We start from the raw sequence: 12828 nt of genomic DNA, 5'->3' as shown, positions 1-12828 counted from the left end.
CAAATCGTCGATCCAAACCGTTAGATATTCAATCTATATTAAAATGTGATTACAGACCAAATTTTACATTTTTTGAAATTTTTTTGCTATTTATTAAGATGGGTACAAAATTGCTGTTTTTAATGGTGCAGAATTTTAATAAAAACAGCGATTTTGTACCCATCTTAATAAATAGCAAAAAAATTTCAAAAAATGTAAAATTTGGTCTGCAAGCACATTTTAATATAGATTGAATATCTAACGGTTTGGATCGACGATTTGGACTTTGAAAATGAAAAAAAATGATGTTGTAACTTTGTTGTAACTTTCAAGTGTTGTAACTTGATCCCTCCTCATATTACATATACATATACATATATTATGCATATATTATAAAAAAATGAGTTTATAAAAAAAAAAAACCAAACCATGGATATTTTCTTTCTCTAAACTCTAAAAAAAAAAATTCCGGGCCACTGAAAAAATCCTCGCCCTGAAATAAAAAACTCTAAAAAAAATAAAAATTCCGCTGCCCGGAATAAAAATTCCGGGTCGCGGAAATAATCCGCGGTCTGGGTATTTTTAAAAATTCGGCCGAACCGTAGTTATTTTTAATAAAATATTTTTTTTGTTAGGTAAAAATAAAAATCTCGGTCAAAAGGAAATTTCCAACAGATTAATGAGAACTGGAATATGAGACGGGAACAAAATAAATTTAACATAAGAAAAATTGAAGCGGCGGAGCCAGATTTTTAAGCTATTGGAGTTGAACATGAATATGAACTAATTATAGAAATTTTTTATGCTAATGTGAATCAATTTTATAGTATATGTAACAGTTTACGAATTAATTATATAAATTTTTTATGCTGTGAATGTGAATCAATTTTATAGTATATGTTACATTTTACGCTAAACTATATAAAAATATCACATTTAAGTACAATTTTTGTTAAAGTAAATATTGATCAATTAACTCTCATACATTGATCCAATATTCTGATGGAATAAAATTTCAAAGCATTTCAGATAGTAAATAAACTAAACAAATAGAATAAAATTAAGTTGAAACAATTAATGTTAATTGGATCGTGTACGAGACATGTCTTTAAGTACATTCTGTCTCTATCGTGGAAGTAACGGATAGAGGCATGATCATGTAAGTAACGGATAATAACTCTATAATATCCAGCATAGATCAGATTAATCGAATCAATTGGTGATAGAATTGAAAGCGGAGAATCAATCGAAATTGATTTATCTTACGTGAAATAAATCAAGAGGAAAAGAAGTTCAGTCTGAGGGGTTTTACCAATAAGGGTTAAAATTATATTGTTTGCATTCTGATTCTCCGATACAAAAAACAGAGGAGAGAGAGAGTGTGTTATATAATCATGGAAGGTTAGCAATTCTCGATAACAAATGTTTCATTTTCAAACAAAACAGAGAGAGTTCTAAGAGAATTTTTTTTTTTTTTTTTTTTGAGAAATTGGCAGAGACTGCCAAATTTTATTAATAATGAAAATATTTACAGTCCATACCCCTCACTTGGGTATGCTATACATTAAATAATTCTCCTCACGAACAGTACTTTGCATGGTACTGTTCACGTGCATCTAAGACTAAAATCTATCCATATCTTTTCCAAGCACTACCCACACTCATTATCCTATCAACCAATAGGTTAGGTGGCAATTCAGAGTTTCTGAATACTCTTTCGTTCCTCTGCTTCCAAATGTGCCAAAGGGCGCACGAGAACCACAGACACCAATCCTTGACTGTCCGGTTACCTCTACTCTCTCTAGACGTTGACCGCACCTCTTCAATGCTAGTGCCAGTGACCTGGGGGTGTATCTGCAGCCTGGTGGATAGAAGGAGCCATACCTGGGAAGCATACGGGCATAGGAAGAGTAAGTGGAGGGCAGTTTCTGTTTGGTCATCTTGACACATGTAACATCCTCGCACGAAAGGGATGTGTCGGATATGTAACATGTCCTGTGTCAGAATTTTCTCATGGAGTGTGATATAGGCGAAAATCTTGACTGTGTGAGGGATTTTAGCCGACCATACTTCAGGGAAACCCCATTTTAGTTTGCCTGCCCCCTGTATCGTGTCGTAGAATGACTTGGCAGAGTACATTGCAGTAGGTGTCCATCGCCATCGAATTTCATCATATTTGCCATGTGTCAGAGCTGGGATGTGGAGACGGTCAGTTGAGGGTACCAGTTCCCTAACTGCTTGGGCTTGTCGAAGAGAGATATGCGGGTTCGCCCGAGGGGGAGGGGGAGAGATATATTGATGTCCCTCCCATGTGTCAAACCAAAAGCTTATCCGATTGCCATCTCCCACCTGCCATGTGATAGACCATAAAAAGAGGGGCCGGATGATGTGGAGCTGGTGCCAGAAAAAGGATCCAAAAGCCTGCCATACACGTGGACCATTGATAGTAGCTCTTCTGCTGTATAGGATATCGGAGTATGATGTCCATATAGCCCCAGGATAGGTGTAGAGTCTCCACCACCAGCGTAGTAACAGAGCAATGTTCTGGCACTCAAGATTGGAAAATCCCATGCCACCCCATCGTTTTGGAGTGTTAGCAATCTCCCAGCATTGTAAGTGAACTCCCCTGCCTGTTGCACTATTCTTACCCCAAAGAAAGTGCTTGCGAATCCTGTCTAGCCTATCTATCACCCATTTGGGAAGACGAAAGCAGGAGAGGTAGTAGACGGGGAGGGCAGATAGTACAGAGGCAACAAGCTGGGCTCTACCTCCTCTGGACAATAGTTTTCCCTTCCACCCCTCTAGTCTCTTTTCCATCTTTTCAATTAATGGCATGAACAAGCTTTTACCAAGTCTCTTGATTGTGAGAGGGAGACCGAGGTAAGTAATAGGTAGTGAGGTAGCTGCACATCCAAGGATCCTGTGTGTGGTTTCTGTATCAGGAGTTGTCATGTTGAAGGGGATGAAGCTGCTTTTGCTATAGTTAATTCCAAGGCCCGATATCATGGAAAATAATCTAAGCATCAGCTTGAGGGTAATGAGGGAAGGTTCATCTGCATGAGCTAAGAATATGGTATCATCGGCATATTGTAAGGCAAGTAATGCCTCAGGCACTTTGTGAGAGATAGGTGTAGGGAGCAAACCATTGACCACCCTAACCATCTGTTGGAGAACATCGACTGCTAAAAGGAAGAGAAGAGGGGAGATTGGGTCCCCTTGCCGGAGACCCTGTGCATGTTGGAAGAAGGGGGTGTTCTCTCCGTTGACCACTAGCCTAGAAGAGGATGTAGACAGTAGTTGACTTATCCACATAAGCCACTTGGGTGGGAAACCGCGAGCTACCATGACTCTGTGAAGGAAATGCCACTGCACCGAGTCGAAGGCTCTAGAGAAGTCGAGCTTGATTAGTGTGGTTGGGTTATTGGTAGTAGAGATGTGATGAATGAGTTCGCGGGTGACTATGAAATTTTCAGCGATGAGCCTGCCTTTAAGGAAGGCAGTTTGGTGATTGGATATGAGAGAGTTGAGGTGCGGGGTCAATCTGTTGGCAAGGGTTTTTGCAATGATTTTTGGGACGAGGTTTATAATGCTGATGGGCCTAAAGTCTTTAATTGAGCTGGGTACTTCCTTTTTGAGTTCTAAGAGAATTAAATAAAAAATTATCGGACAGAATTCAAAGCTCAACCTTTTTTGGGACATGCATCTATTAAATCACTCAGAGAGGCAGGACCCTTTTTCTTTTTTTTTTTTTGAAACTCTAATAGTGACTATCAGAAAAGAGGCAGGACTTGAAAATGCAAATTATCTACGATGAACCTTCATATATCTTCCGTCTCGGAATGAGGTACTTAATGAATTAGAATTCAAGCACATGCTGTTGAAATTTGCAAACGCCCCGCATTCTTCTTTCGGATCCGGACCGTCTCAGAATCTAACACCAATTCGGTTCGATTGAAATAGATGGAATCATTTTAATATTTGTGTCAATGCAGATCTAAATTCAAATTTTGATTTACCGTGATATGAATTCCTGTTATTTATAGCTTCTTTGGTGATGTTTTTTTTAAGTACAAACCCTGATCCAATATGAATATTAAAACAGCCAGTGTATACCATAGTGACAAATGAATTATTCTAGTTCGGTTAGGCAAAGTCAAAAATTTATGATTCGGAAATAATTCGGATATAATTCAGAAATAATTTGGGATTATCCGGATCAGATGTCTTAGTCTTGCAAGAGAGAAAAAAACAAAAAAAAATTGTCATGAGAAAAATTCAGAAAAAATTCATAAAATTAGCGAATTATTCGGATTTAATTTGATCAAAGTTCAGTAAACCGAATATTTGAACGTTCAGTTCAGCATCACCAAAAAAATCAAATTATTTGAATTTAATTTGTGAATAATTCACGAATCTTATGACTACGGTGTATATCAGTGTTTTAAAATGCGGCCGCATGGGCCGCATATGCGTATGCGGTCGGCAGCTGCGCTCAGAACGGCCATGCAGTCATCCCATGCGGTTTTGAGCATGCGGCCGCATATGCGGTCCGAATATGTGGTCATGCGGAAAAAAAAATGCATATGCGGATTAAAAATGCGGCCATGCGGTCCGAATATGTGGCCATGCAGTCCTCCCATGCGGATCAGCAATTTTCAAAGTGACTTAATAAATAGTAAAAAAATTCAGAAAAATGTAAAATTTGATCTCCAAGCACATATTAATATGGAGAACAAGATGAACGGTTCGGATCGACGTTTTGGATTTTAAAATTTTAAATTTGGACCGTATGTATACGAATGCACATTAGTCACACACACACACACACACACACACTCTCTCTCTCTATATATATACGTGAATTTTTATTTTAAAATCCACATATATAAATCCGCATGAAAATCCGCATATGCGTCCGCATACCGCATATGCGGTATGCAGTGGCCTTCCGCATGCATGAACAAAACCGCATTTTAAAACACTGGTGTATATAACCTCGGATCTCATTGGCCGGGATTATGATCGGAGGTCGGCATATAAACAAAAAATCCTGTTACCTCATAGATCTAAATTCGATTTTGAACCGCACATGTTTTACGTGTAACGCGTGTGTTTTTCCCTATGAGTTGTCCCGTCTCTTATTTGACGCGCGCATTTATTTAAGAAAAGAAGAATGGTGAGAGACAACATGTGAATGTGATCCAGTGGGCCAGCCAATTAAAATGATTGCATGTGCGAATAGAACAGATAGGCAAATTATACTGAAATTTTCGTCCAGGGAGAGAAACAGAAAGAGAAAGAGTAAGATCGATAGAAATTCTGTCTTTCTTATCAGGAATAATTATTGTCTTATACACCATTATTTACACCAGTATTCAATTCCACGTGATTTGTATGTAACCGTTTAAATATAAATATAAAGAGTATGAATAATATAACATCACTATTATTTACACCAGTCTTCAATTCCACGTGATTTGAATGTAACCGTTTAAATATAAATATAAAGACTATGGCTAATATAACATCAGTGTCATTTCAATCTATATAACACCAACTCTAAAACCTATCAAATCGAGTTCAAATGGTGAATTCAAACCGTTCAAACCAATTTACTTTATGAGTGATGCGTTTACATGCAAACTTTTTATATTTTCAAGTTATTTTAGTATTAAATCAAGCGGCAAAAAAATTGAAAAATGAATGTATTAAAATTAACTTAAAAATTCAAACATTTGACCACTTAACTTGATATCAAATAAACTCAAAAACTTATAAATTTTACATGTAAACGCACAACAAATGAAGTAGATCGGTTTGAATGGTTTGGATTCACCATTTGAACTCGATTCGATAGGTTTTGGAGTTGGTGTTATATAAACTGAAATGACACTGATGTTATATTAGCCATACTCAAATATAAAATTATATCCGATTGGAAATTAAAATATAAAAAAATATTTCTTTGTGTGTCATGAAAGAAAAAATATTTTGAATCTGAGTTATCAATCTCAGTTCAAAAATCACTTTTGAATAAATAAGAAAAATATCTTTGATCCTTCTATTTTAAAAAAAAAAACAAATATGATCTGACATATTGTCAGTGAATGATTTAAGATCATTTTTTAAAAATAAATACAGTATATTAGAATTAGAATATACTAGAAGAACCGCAATATTTTATTTATTTACTCAGAAGTGTCTTGGACCAGGATCGATAACTCAGATCAAAATATTTTTATTTTTTTCGAATAACACACAAGTAATTATTTTAATTTTTCTTACGGCAGCAAAAAATTCAGTCTGAAAAATATTGATATTAATTATCGCAGTCTTTCTAATAAATTCAATTATATAGTTTTCCATCTATTTTAAAAAATCTATGAAAATATTTATAATATTTCAATAAAAAAATAAAAAAATCATATCATTTTCTATATAAAAAAAAAACAACTCCGGAACTCCAAATCCATAGAATAATTCTTTGAAAAGAGGTCTTTGATTCGGAGAATTATTTTCCGAAAAGAAATACTAGATTCGAAAAATAATTTTTTTGATTGGAGAAATTCAGAAAATAATTTTCTAAATTGGACAGATTCGAATTTTTTTCGAAAATAGATGCAGATTGTCAAATTTTATAACTTTTTGGAATATTAATACAAATTTGGGGAATTAATCAATCAGTCTTCTCCTGCTCTCAAGACAAATCAAACTGGAGAATTAATCCATCAACGGTATGAAACCCGTCTGGATCAACGAACTATGCTTCCTTTAAAACACAGCACCACGCCTTCCATCGCCTTCCAACGTTCCCGATTCACTGTTTGCTCTTTCAACTATATATATCATTGCCACACGCTATTAGCCTTCCTCGTCGTGTACTCGGTTCAATTCAATTCACCTCCTCTCCAGTCTCCAGTTTCCACCGACCCCAGCTCCCATGTCTCCGCCTTCCATCGACCCCCGAAGCGGATTCTCTCCAACGACCCGTGCATTCTACAGCGTTCGACCCGAGACGCCACTCCCGCCGGAGTCCTTCCCCATCTCCGCCGCCGAGTTCGCGCTCTCCCTCTTCCATTCGGCGCCATTCCCACGGCACCCCGCCTTGATAGACGCCTTCTCCTCTGCCTCCCTCTCATTCCCTTCCCTCCTCTCTCAGTCCTACTCCCTGGCCACGGCGCTCCGCTCCTCCCCATTCAATCTCTCCCCTGGTACAGTCGCCTTCATCCTCTCCCCTTCTCGGCTTGAAATCTCAGTTCTCTACTTGGCGCTGATTTCAATAGGGGTGATTGTCTCTCCCGCCAACCCGGCCTCTTCCTCGTCTGAAATTTCACATCAGCTCGCGCTCTCTAAATCCTCTATTGCCTTCTCTGTTTCTTCCGTGGCATCCAAGATCCCTTCCCAAGTCCCAACTGTTATCCTTGATTCTCCATCTTTCACCTCTCTTCTCTCCTCTAATCTCCCAAATTCACCATTGCCAACTATCAAGCAGTCTGACACTGCAGCTATACTGTACTCCTCTGGCACAACTGGTCGCGTCAAAGGCGTTGCTCTAACCCACCGAAATTTAATTGCTTGTATTGCTGAAACACATGCTCGCCAAATTAACGAACTAGCTGAGGCAGCGGCGGCTGGTGTGCCGCCTCCACCTCAGACAGTCACACTCTTCACTATTCCTCTGTTCCATGTCTTCGGCTTCTTCATGCTTTTTCGCTCGGTAGCCCTTGGGGAAACAACTGTATTGATGGAGAGGTTTGAATTCGGTGCCATGTTGAAAGCTATTGAGAAGCACAAAGTCACCTTTGTGCCAGCTGCTCCACCGTTGATTGTGGGGCTCGCCAAGTCACCTGACGTGTTGCGGTTTGATCTTTCATCTCTTGATACTATGCTTGTTGGTGGTGCACCACTTGGTCGTGAGCTAGCTGAGCAATTTGTTGCGAGGTTCCCTAATGTTGAGCTTGTCCAGGTGAGGTGTTGATCCATATACTACGAGACCAGTATTAAAACGAAAGCTTCATAATTGGTAAAACCTGTGGCCTAATTGTCAGTGACTCGTAGGAGGAACTGTTATCAAATAATTTGTAACAAAGAACACTACTCAGTGGTGATTCTAGTAATATTTATATTGTATAAGCCACTGTGTACTTGCTGTTGTACCGGAGCATGTAATACAATTACGACCGGTACATCGCCAGCACATACCAGTTTATATATGGGCCTTATTAGTGGAATGCAAAACCAATACTACTAGCCTTTTTAGATTTTTTTTCCTTTCTGGTGAGAGATCGAGTGCTAGAGCCTGGCTAGCTAACTTCTAATTTAAATTGGAGTATGAAATATATTTCAATAGGAAAACTCTTACTCCCTTCCAAATAGGAAAATTTGGAAATAGCAAAGACAACTCAAAATAGATCCCACAAAGTTATTCGAATCATGAAATAGAAAAATCATTGGAGGATAAATGATAGCACAAAGTTATTGGGGTCCGGGTGTATATATATGATGAGAATATATAATAAATGACCACAACTAACTCCAACCATATAATTTCTCCTTGTCTTGCTCTTTAGTTTAAGTATACATATTTATCAATTACCATATCAGGGTTACGGCTTAACGGAGTCATGTGGTGGTGGATCAGCCACAATGGGGCCCGAGGAGTCGAGGTTTTATGGGTCAGCAGGTCGGCTTGGTTCAAATCTTAAAGCGAAGATAGTGGACCCTGCGACAGGAGAGGCACTGGGACCCTGTCAGAGAGGGGAGCTTTGGTTCAGAGGACCAATTATCATGAAAGGTAAGTATGTGCCATTGTCGATTATTTGCTGAATGTTGCTAATTATAGTGTATTTCATTTTAATTGCATATGCTGGTTTCTTTCAATTATATTCAATTAGATATAGGCTAGGTGAAAGAAGCACTGGATTGTGGTCCAGCCATTTAATCTCAAGGGCCCTTTCCCGTAAAAATAAATGATATATTCGGCCCACTATATTGTGGCCAGCCTATTAGGGATTCGGGTAGAGTAGGTGCAACAATTCCTTTCAATTCGGTGAATTAATTACTATCCAAAAATAGAGTCTTAAGTATAAAATTAAATTCAAGACAAAATTTACCACTAGATGCACAATGGAGATTTTTGTCTAGTTGTACGAGCAGTGGTCTTCTTCTCCGTTCTCGTGTCAGATGTACACAACAATAACAATAACTACGTCTCTCCAGGTTATCTACACAAACAGATTAACAAACAATTGTAAATTGGAGTGCTAGCACCGACTGATAGCCCCCTTCCTTACTCTCTCTCTCTCTCTTCTTAAATCTTGACAACAGCTGTCAAGTGCTGCATTAAATAGAAAAGGATATTACAACCGTCTTACAACACTGCATACAGAGTACTAAATGCAAATAAACAGTTACAATATTAGTTAGATGAGAAATAAAATAACTTCACATAGCTAAGAAACATCCAATACACTCTTAAAGAAAAAGAAAAAACATCCTCCCATGTGGATGAAAAGTGCATCCTGTACAGCTCTGTTTGCTAGCACCTCTGGCCGTGATCTATTGCCCCAGAAACACCCAACAAGTAAATGTTACAAAAATTGTCCAATGCACATTGACTTGTGCATTTTTCTGTTTAGCTTTAGTTATAGCAAGCATCCACACCTCTTGTGCTGAATGACACAGCTAAGTGATGGGAGAGTTTAGAGAAGGAAATACGTGATACACCGTGATGTGACGTGATAAATACGTTGTGATTTGGTTACGATATAACGTGACGTGATCAACTTTTTTTTTTCACGTGACGTGACCAAAATGGTGGCAAATGATCATGTCATGCGAATGGTCAGGTCGCGTGTAGTCACGCCGTGACAATACGTGACGTGACCACGCGTGACGTGACATATTCTGATCATTTTTTTTTATATTTTAATTTAAATTGTTGAAAATTCAGAAAAAAGATATAAAAAATTCTAAAATTTTTAAAATAAGTAAATAATATTACAAATTTTTTTTAGAAAAAACTATTGAATATCTGACATTACTTTAAAAATTCAAATTACAAAATTTATTAGAATAAACTAGAGAAAATAAAAATCAGTACTATATGAGTATCACTGAACCTACACTAGAAGGAAAACCTGAATACTCTATGCGTACTCAAAAAAGCTGGATACTCTATGTTTCATACCGTGACGTGACGTGTAATTTAAGCTCAAATATGGTAACGTGATCGACACACATGACGTGACGTGATTGATCACGGCGTGATAAATTTCCTTCTCTAGAAGAGCCAGGATGATGGCCACTGAGTACCACACATGAGTTGCAATCCCTTCTTTACTCTCTCTCTATTTTGAAAACTTGACAGCGGCTCTCTCTCCTTTCTCTATCTCTGTTTGAATGCGAGTTCTAACAATAAGAGATTATCAAAAAATCTAAACAGCTGCACATTTATAACCGAACGCACCAGTTCATTCATACCATTTTGGTCGCACAAATTCAGTTGAACCTTTTCAGAGAGGGAAACAACTTGGGTCTGATGGCCATGGGACTCAAAGTGGTTTCAATGGGTTCTCTCACTGTCGGATCTGCTTTAAGATTTGCGCCCGCAATTTCGTCTCTACTTTAAAATCCGTACACATAAATTCTAAAGCAAATCCAACGGTGAAAGAACTCATTGGAACCACTTTGAGTCAGCTGATTCCTTCAGAGAGAGAGAGACTTACCCAGAGAGAGTGCATACATATTTCGGACCATATGCAGCCCATAACTATAGGGTCCAATATGATTTAATTCATAATTAACTATTAATTTTGGCCCACTATAATTCGGCCTTCAAGACATTTCCAACACAGCCATATTTATAGTTTTGAGTAGAGGCCCATACATATTTATTCGCCAATCACGATTTGGTTTCTTGACGTAATCTGCTCTTTGATCATAGTCATGTCCTGTACCACTAGTAAAATAGTAGATTGAGCGTTTCACAAAATTACAATTTCAGAAAAAAGATCTATTTGACCTTTGTTGTACCGTTATTAGATTAGTTAATAATTAATTAGAAAATGTTTTATGTATAATAGGTTATGTGGGTGATGATGAGGCAACATCATCAACACTGGACAAAGAAGGCTGGTTAAAAACTGGAGACCTTTGCTACTTCAATGAAGATGGTTTTCTCTACATTGTTGATCGGCTAAAAGAATTGATAAAATACAAAGCTTACCAGGTAACAAAAATATAACATATAACTATATATCTGAATATTATAAGGATTCAGAATCAGAATTTGCTATTCGGGTTGATTCATCTCGCACTCACTGTCTGTACCACTAGCAGGACTGAATGGGTAGTGAACCGCCTAGATCTCATGGGTTTATTTCATTTTTTTTTACTTCATCTATTTTTCTTTTCTGGGTTTGGTTCTTTTTTTTTTTGTTCCTAAGTGATTGAGACAGTTCTTGCTTGGGAAAAATTTTACAGCAAAATATTTACTCATTGGTTTGGTTGTTAGATGGACCAATGGTACACTCAACTGTCAGAATACCAAACCCTTCTATTGTAGATAGATTACCACTTTTGGATTAATTACAGTTAAATTTGTCTTTATTTACTTTTCATTCACAACTTAACATCTCAACAATAAAATTAATTCAGGTTCCTCCAGCAGAACTGGAGCTGATTCTTCATACCATACCAGGAATTGCTGATGCTGCTGTCATCCCGTATGTTATCATCTGAATTATTCACTATGTTTTATTTAACAACCGTTTATCAGCAGAGGATTTTATTGATGTCATTGATGGTTACAGCTTACAGAAGTTCTTACCTAGATATGTAATAAACGGCAGGTATCCGAATGAAGAAGCTGGAGAAATACCAATGGCTTTTGTTGTTAGACAACCTGGTACCAACATCACTGAGAAGGAAGTCATGGATTTTGTAGCAAAGCAGGTAAATTTGATTCATAGGTTTAGGAACTGCTCAATCCAGCATGTAACTTCTTTTATTATATCTTTGTATATGCCAAAAATCTATAATAATGTATATATTTTTATACAACAGGTTGCACCCTATAAAAAGATTCGGCGAGTTGCATTTGTTAATGCAATACCAAAATCACCAGCAGGGAAGATTCTGCGTAGAGAACTTGTAAACCAGACTCAGTCGAGCCTCCCTTCTAAGCTTTGAATTAAACAACGGTGAAAGATGATCCACAAGGGACTTACCAGTGTTCTTCGATTAATTGTCTCACAATAAATTGCGAGAAGATTCATTTTTGTAATTGGGATATTCGAGAGGTATATATGGTCTTCCAGCTGAATTATGATGGCAGCTGATGTCTCTTCCTTTTCATCTGCAATTATTGTTGTATTCTTATGTTATTTTTTAAAGAATATTTTAAATTACAAAACTTTGACCGTTACAATTTTCAAGCTTAGTCCTTTCCAGCTTGTTATTATGGAGCAAATCTGACCGTTGATTTTCAAGTTCAACCTACAACAACGAATTGCTTAGATTAATATGTAAAAAAATTTATAGTTACTGAAATAATTATCTTGCATATACAACTCTCGGTCTCAACAAAAGACATTTCTTGTTCCAGCCAAGGGTATAATTGAAAATTTCATTCAAAAATTCATAAGTCGCAAATGCATTTGAGTTTCTTTCTAAATTTTTTAGAGTATGTACACATTGACTAGAGGTACATATGTTGAATTTTCCAGATTTTTTGGAATTATATATTTTGAGAAGTAACAAAATCAATCTCAATCTGCAAGTTCACAACTCTATACATATGCAAGAAAACCAGTAAAGAAAAACAAACTAATAGGAACCAGTAAAAAA

The 12828-nt window shown here is 37.2% G+C and overlaps 1 protein-coding gene across 1 annotated transcript; it reads left to right on the top strand.

The window, feature by feature from the left end:
- Nucleotides 1-6871: 6871 nt before the first annotated feature.
- On the top strand, nucleotides 6872-12416 carry LOC144571383 (4-coumarate--CoA ligase-like 5). Its single transcript, XM_078320658.1, has 6 exons — nucleotides 6872-7945; nucleotides 8584-8773; nucleotides 11064-11209; nucleotides 11638-11705; nucleotides 11832-11934; nucleotides 12046-12416. The coding sequence occupies exons 1-6, from the start codon at nucleotides 6920-6922 to the stop codon at nucleotides 12169-12171; spliced, it is 1659 nt and encodes a 552-aa protein (XP_078176784.1). The 5' UTR covers nucleotides 6872-6919; the 3' UTR covers nucleotides 12172-12416.
- Nucleotides 12417-12828: the final 412 nt, after the last annotated feature.

The sequence above is a fragment of the Carex rostrata genome, chromosome 19 (genome assembly GCF_964058835.1).
Source record: "Carex rostrata chromosome 19, lpCarRost1.2, whole genome shotgun sequence".
NCBI lineage: Eukaryota > Viridiplantae > Streptophyta > Magnoliopsida > Poales > Cyperaceae > Carex > Carex rostrata.
This window is presented reverse-complemented; position numbering and strand designations above follow the sequence as displayed.

Bases quoted from the DNA above. Each gene is read 5' to 3' on its own strand.
- LOC144571383 (XM_078320658.1), top strand. From the start codon at position 6,920: ATGTCTCCGCCTTCCATCGACCCCCGAAGCGGATTCTCTCCAACGACC. The intron at 8,774-11,063 runs GTAAGTATGTGC...TATGTATAATAG, and splicing joins AGGACCAATTATCATGAAAG to GTTATGTGGGTGATGATGAG. The intron at 11,935-12,045 runs GTAAATTTGATT...TTTATACAACAG, and splicing joins TGGATTTTGTAGCAAAGCAG to GTTGCACCCTATAAAAAGAT.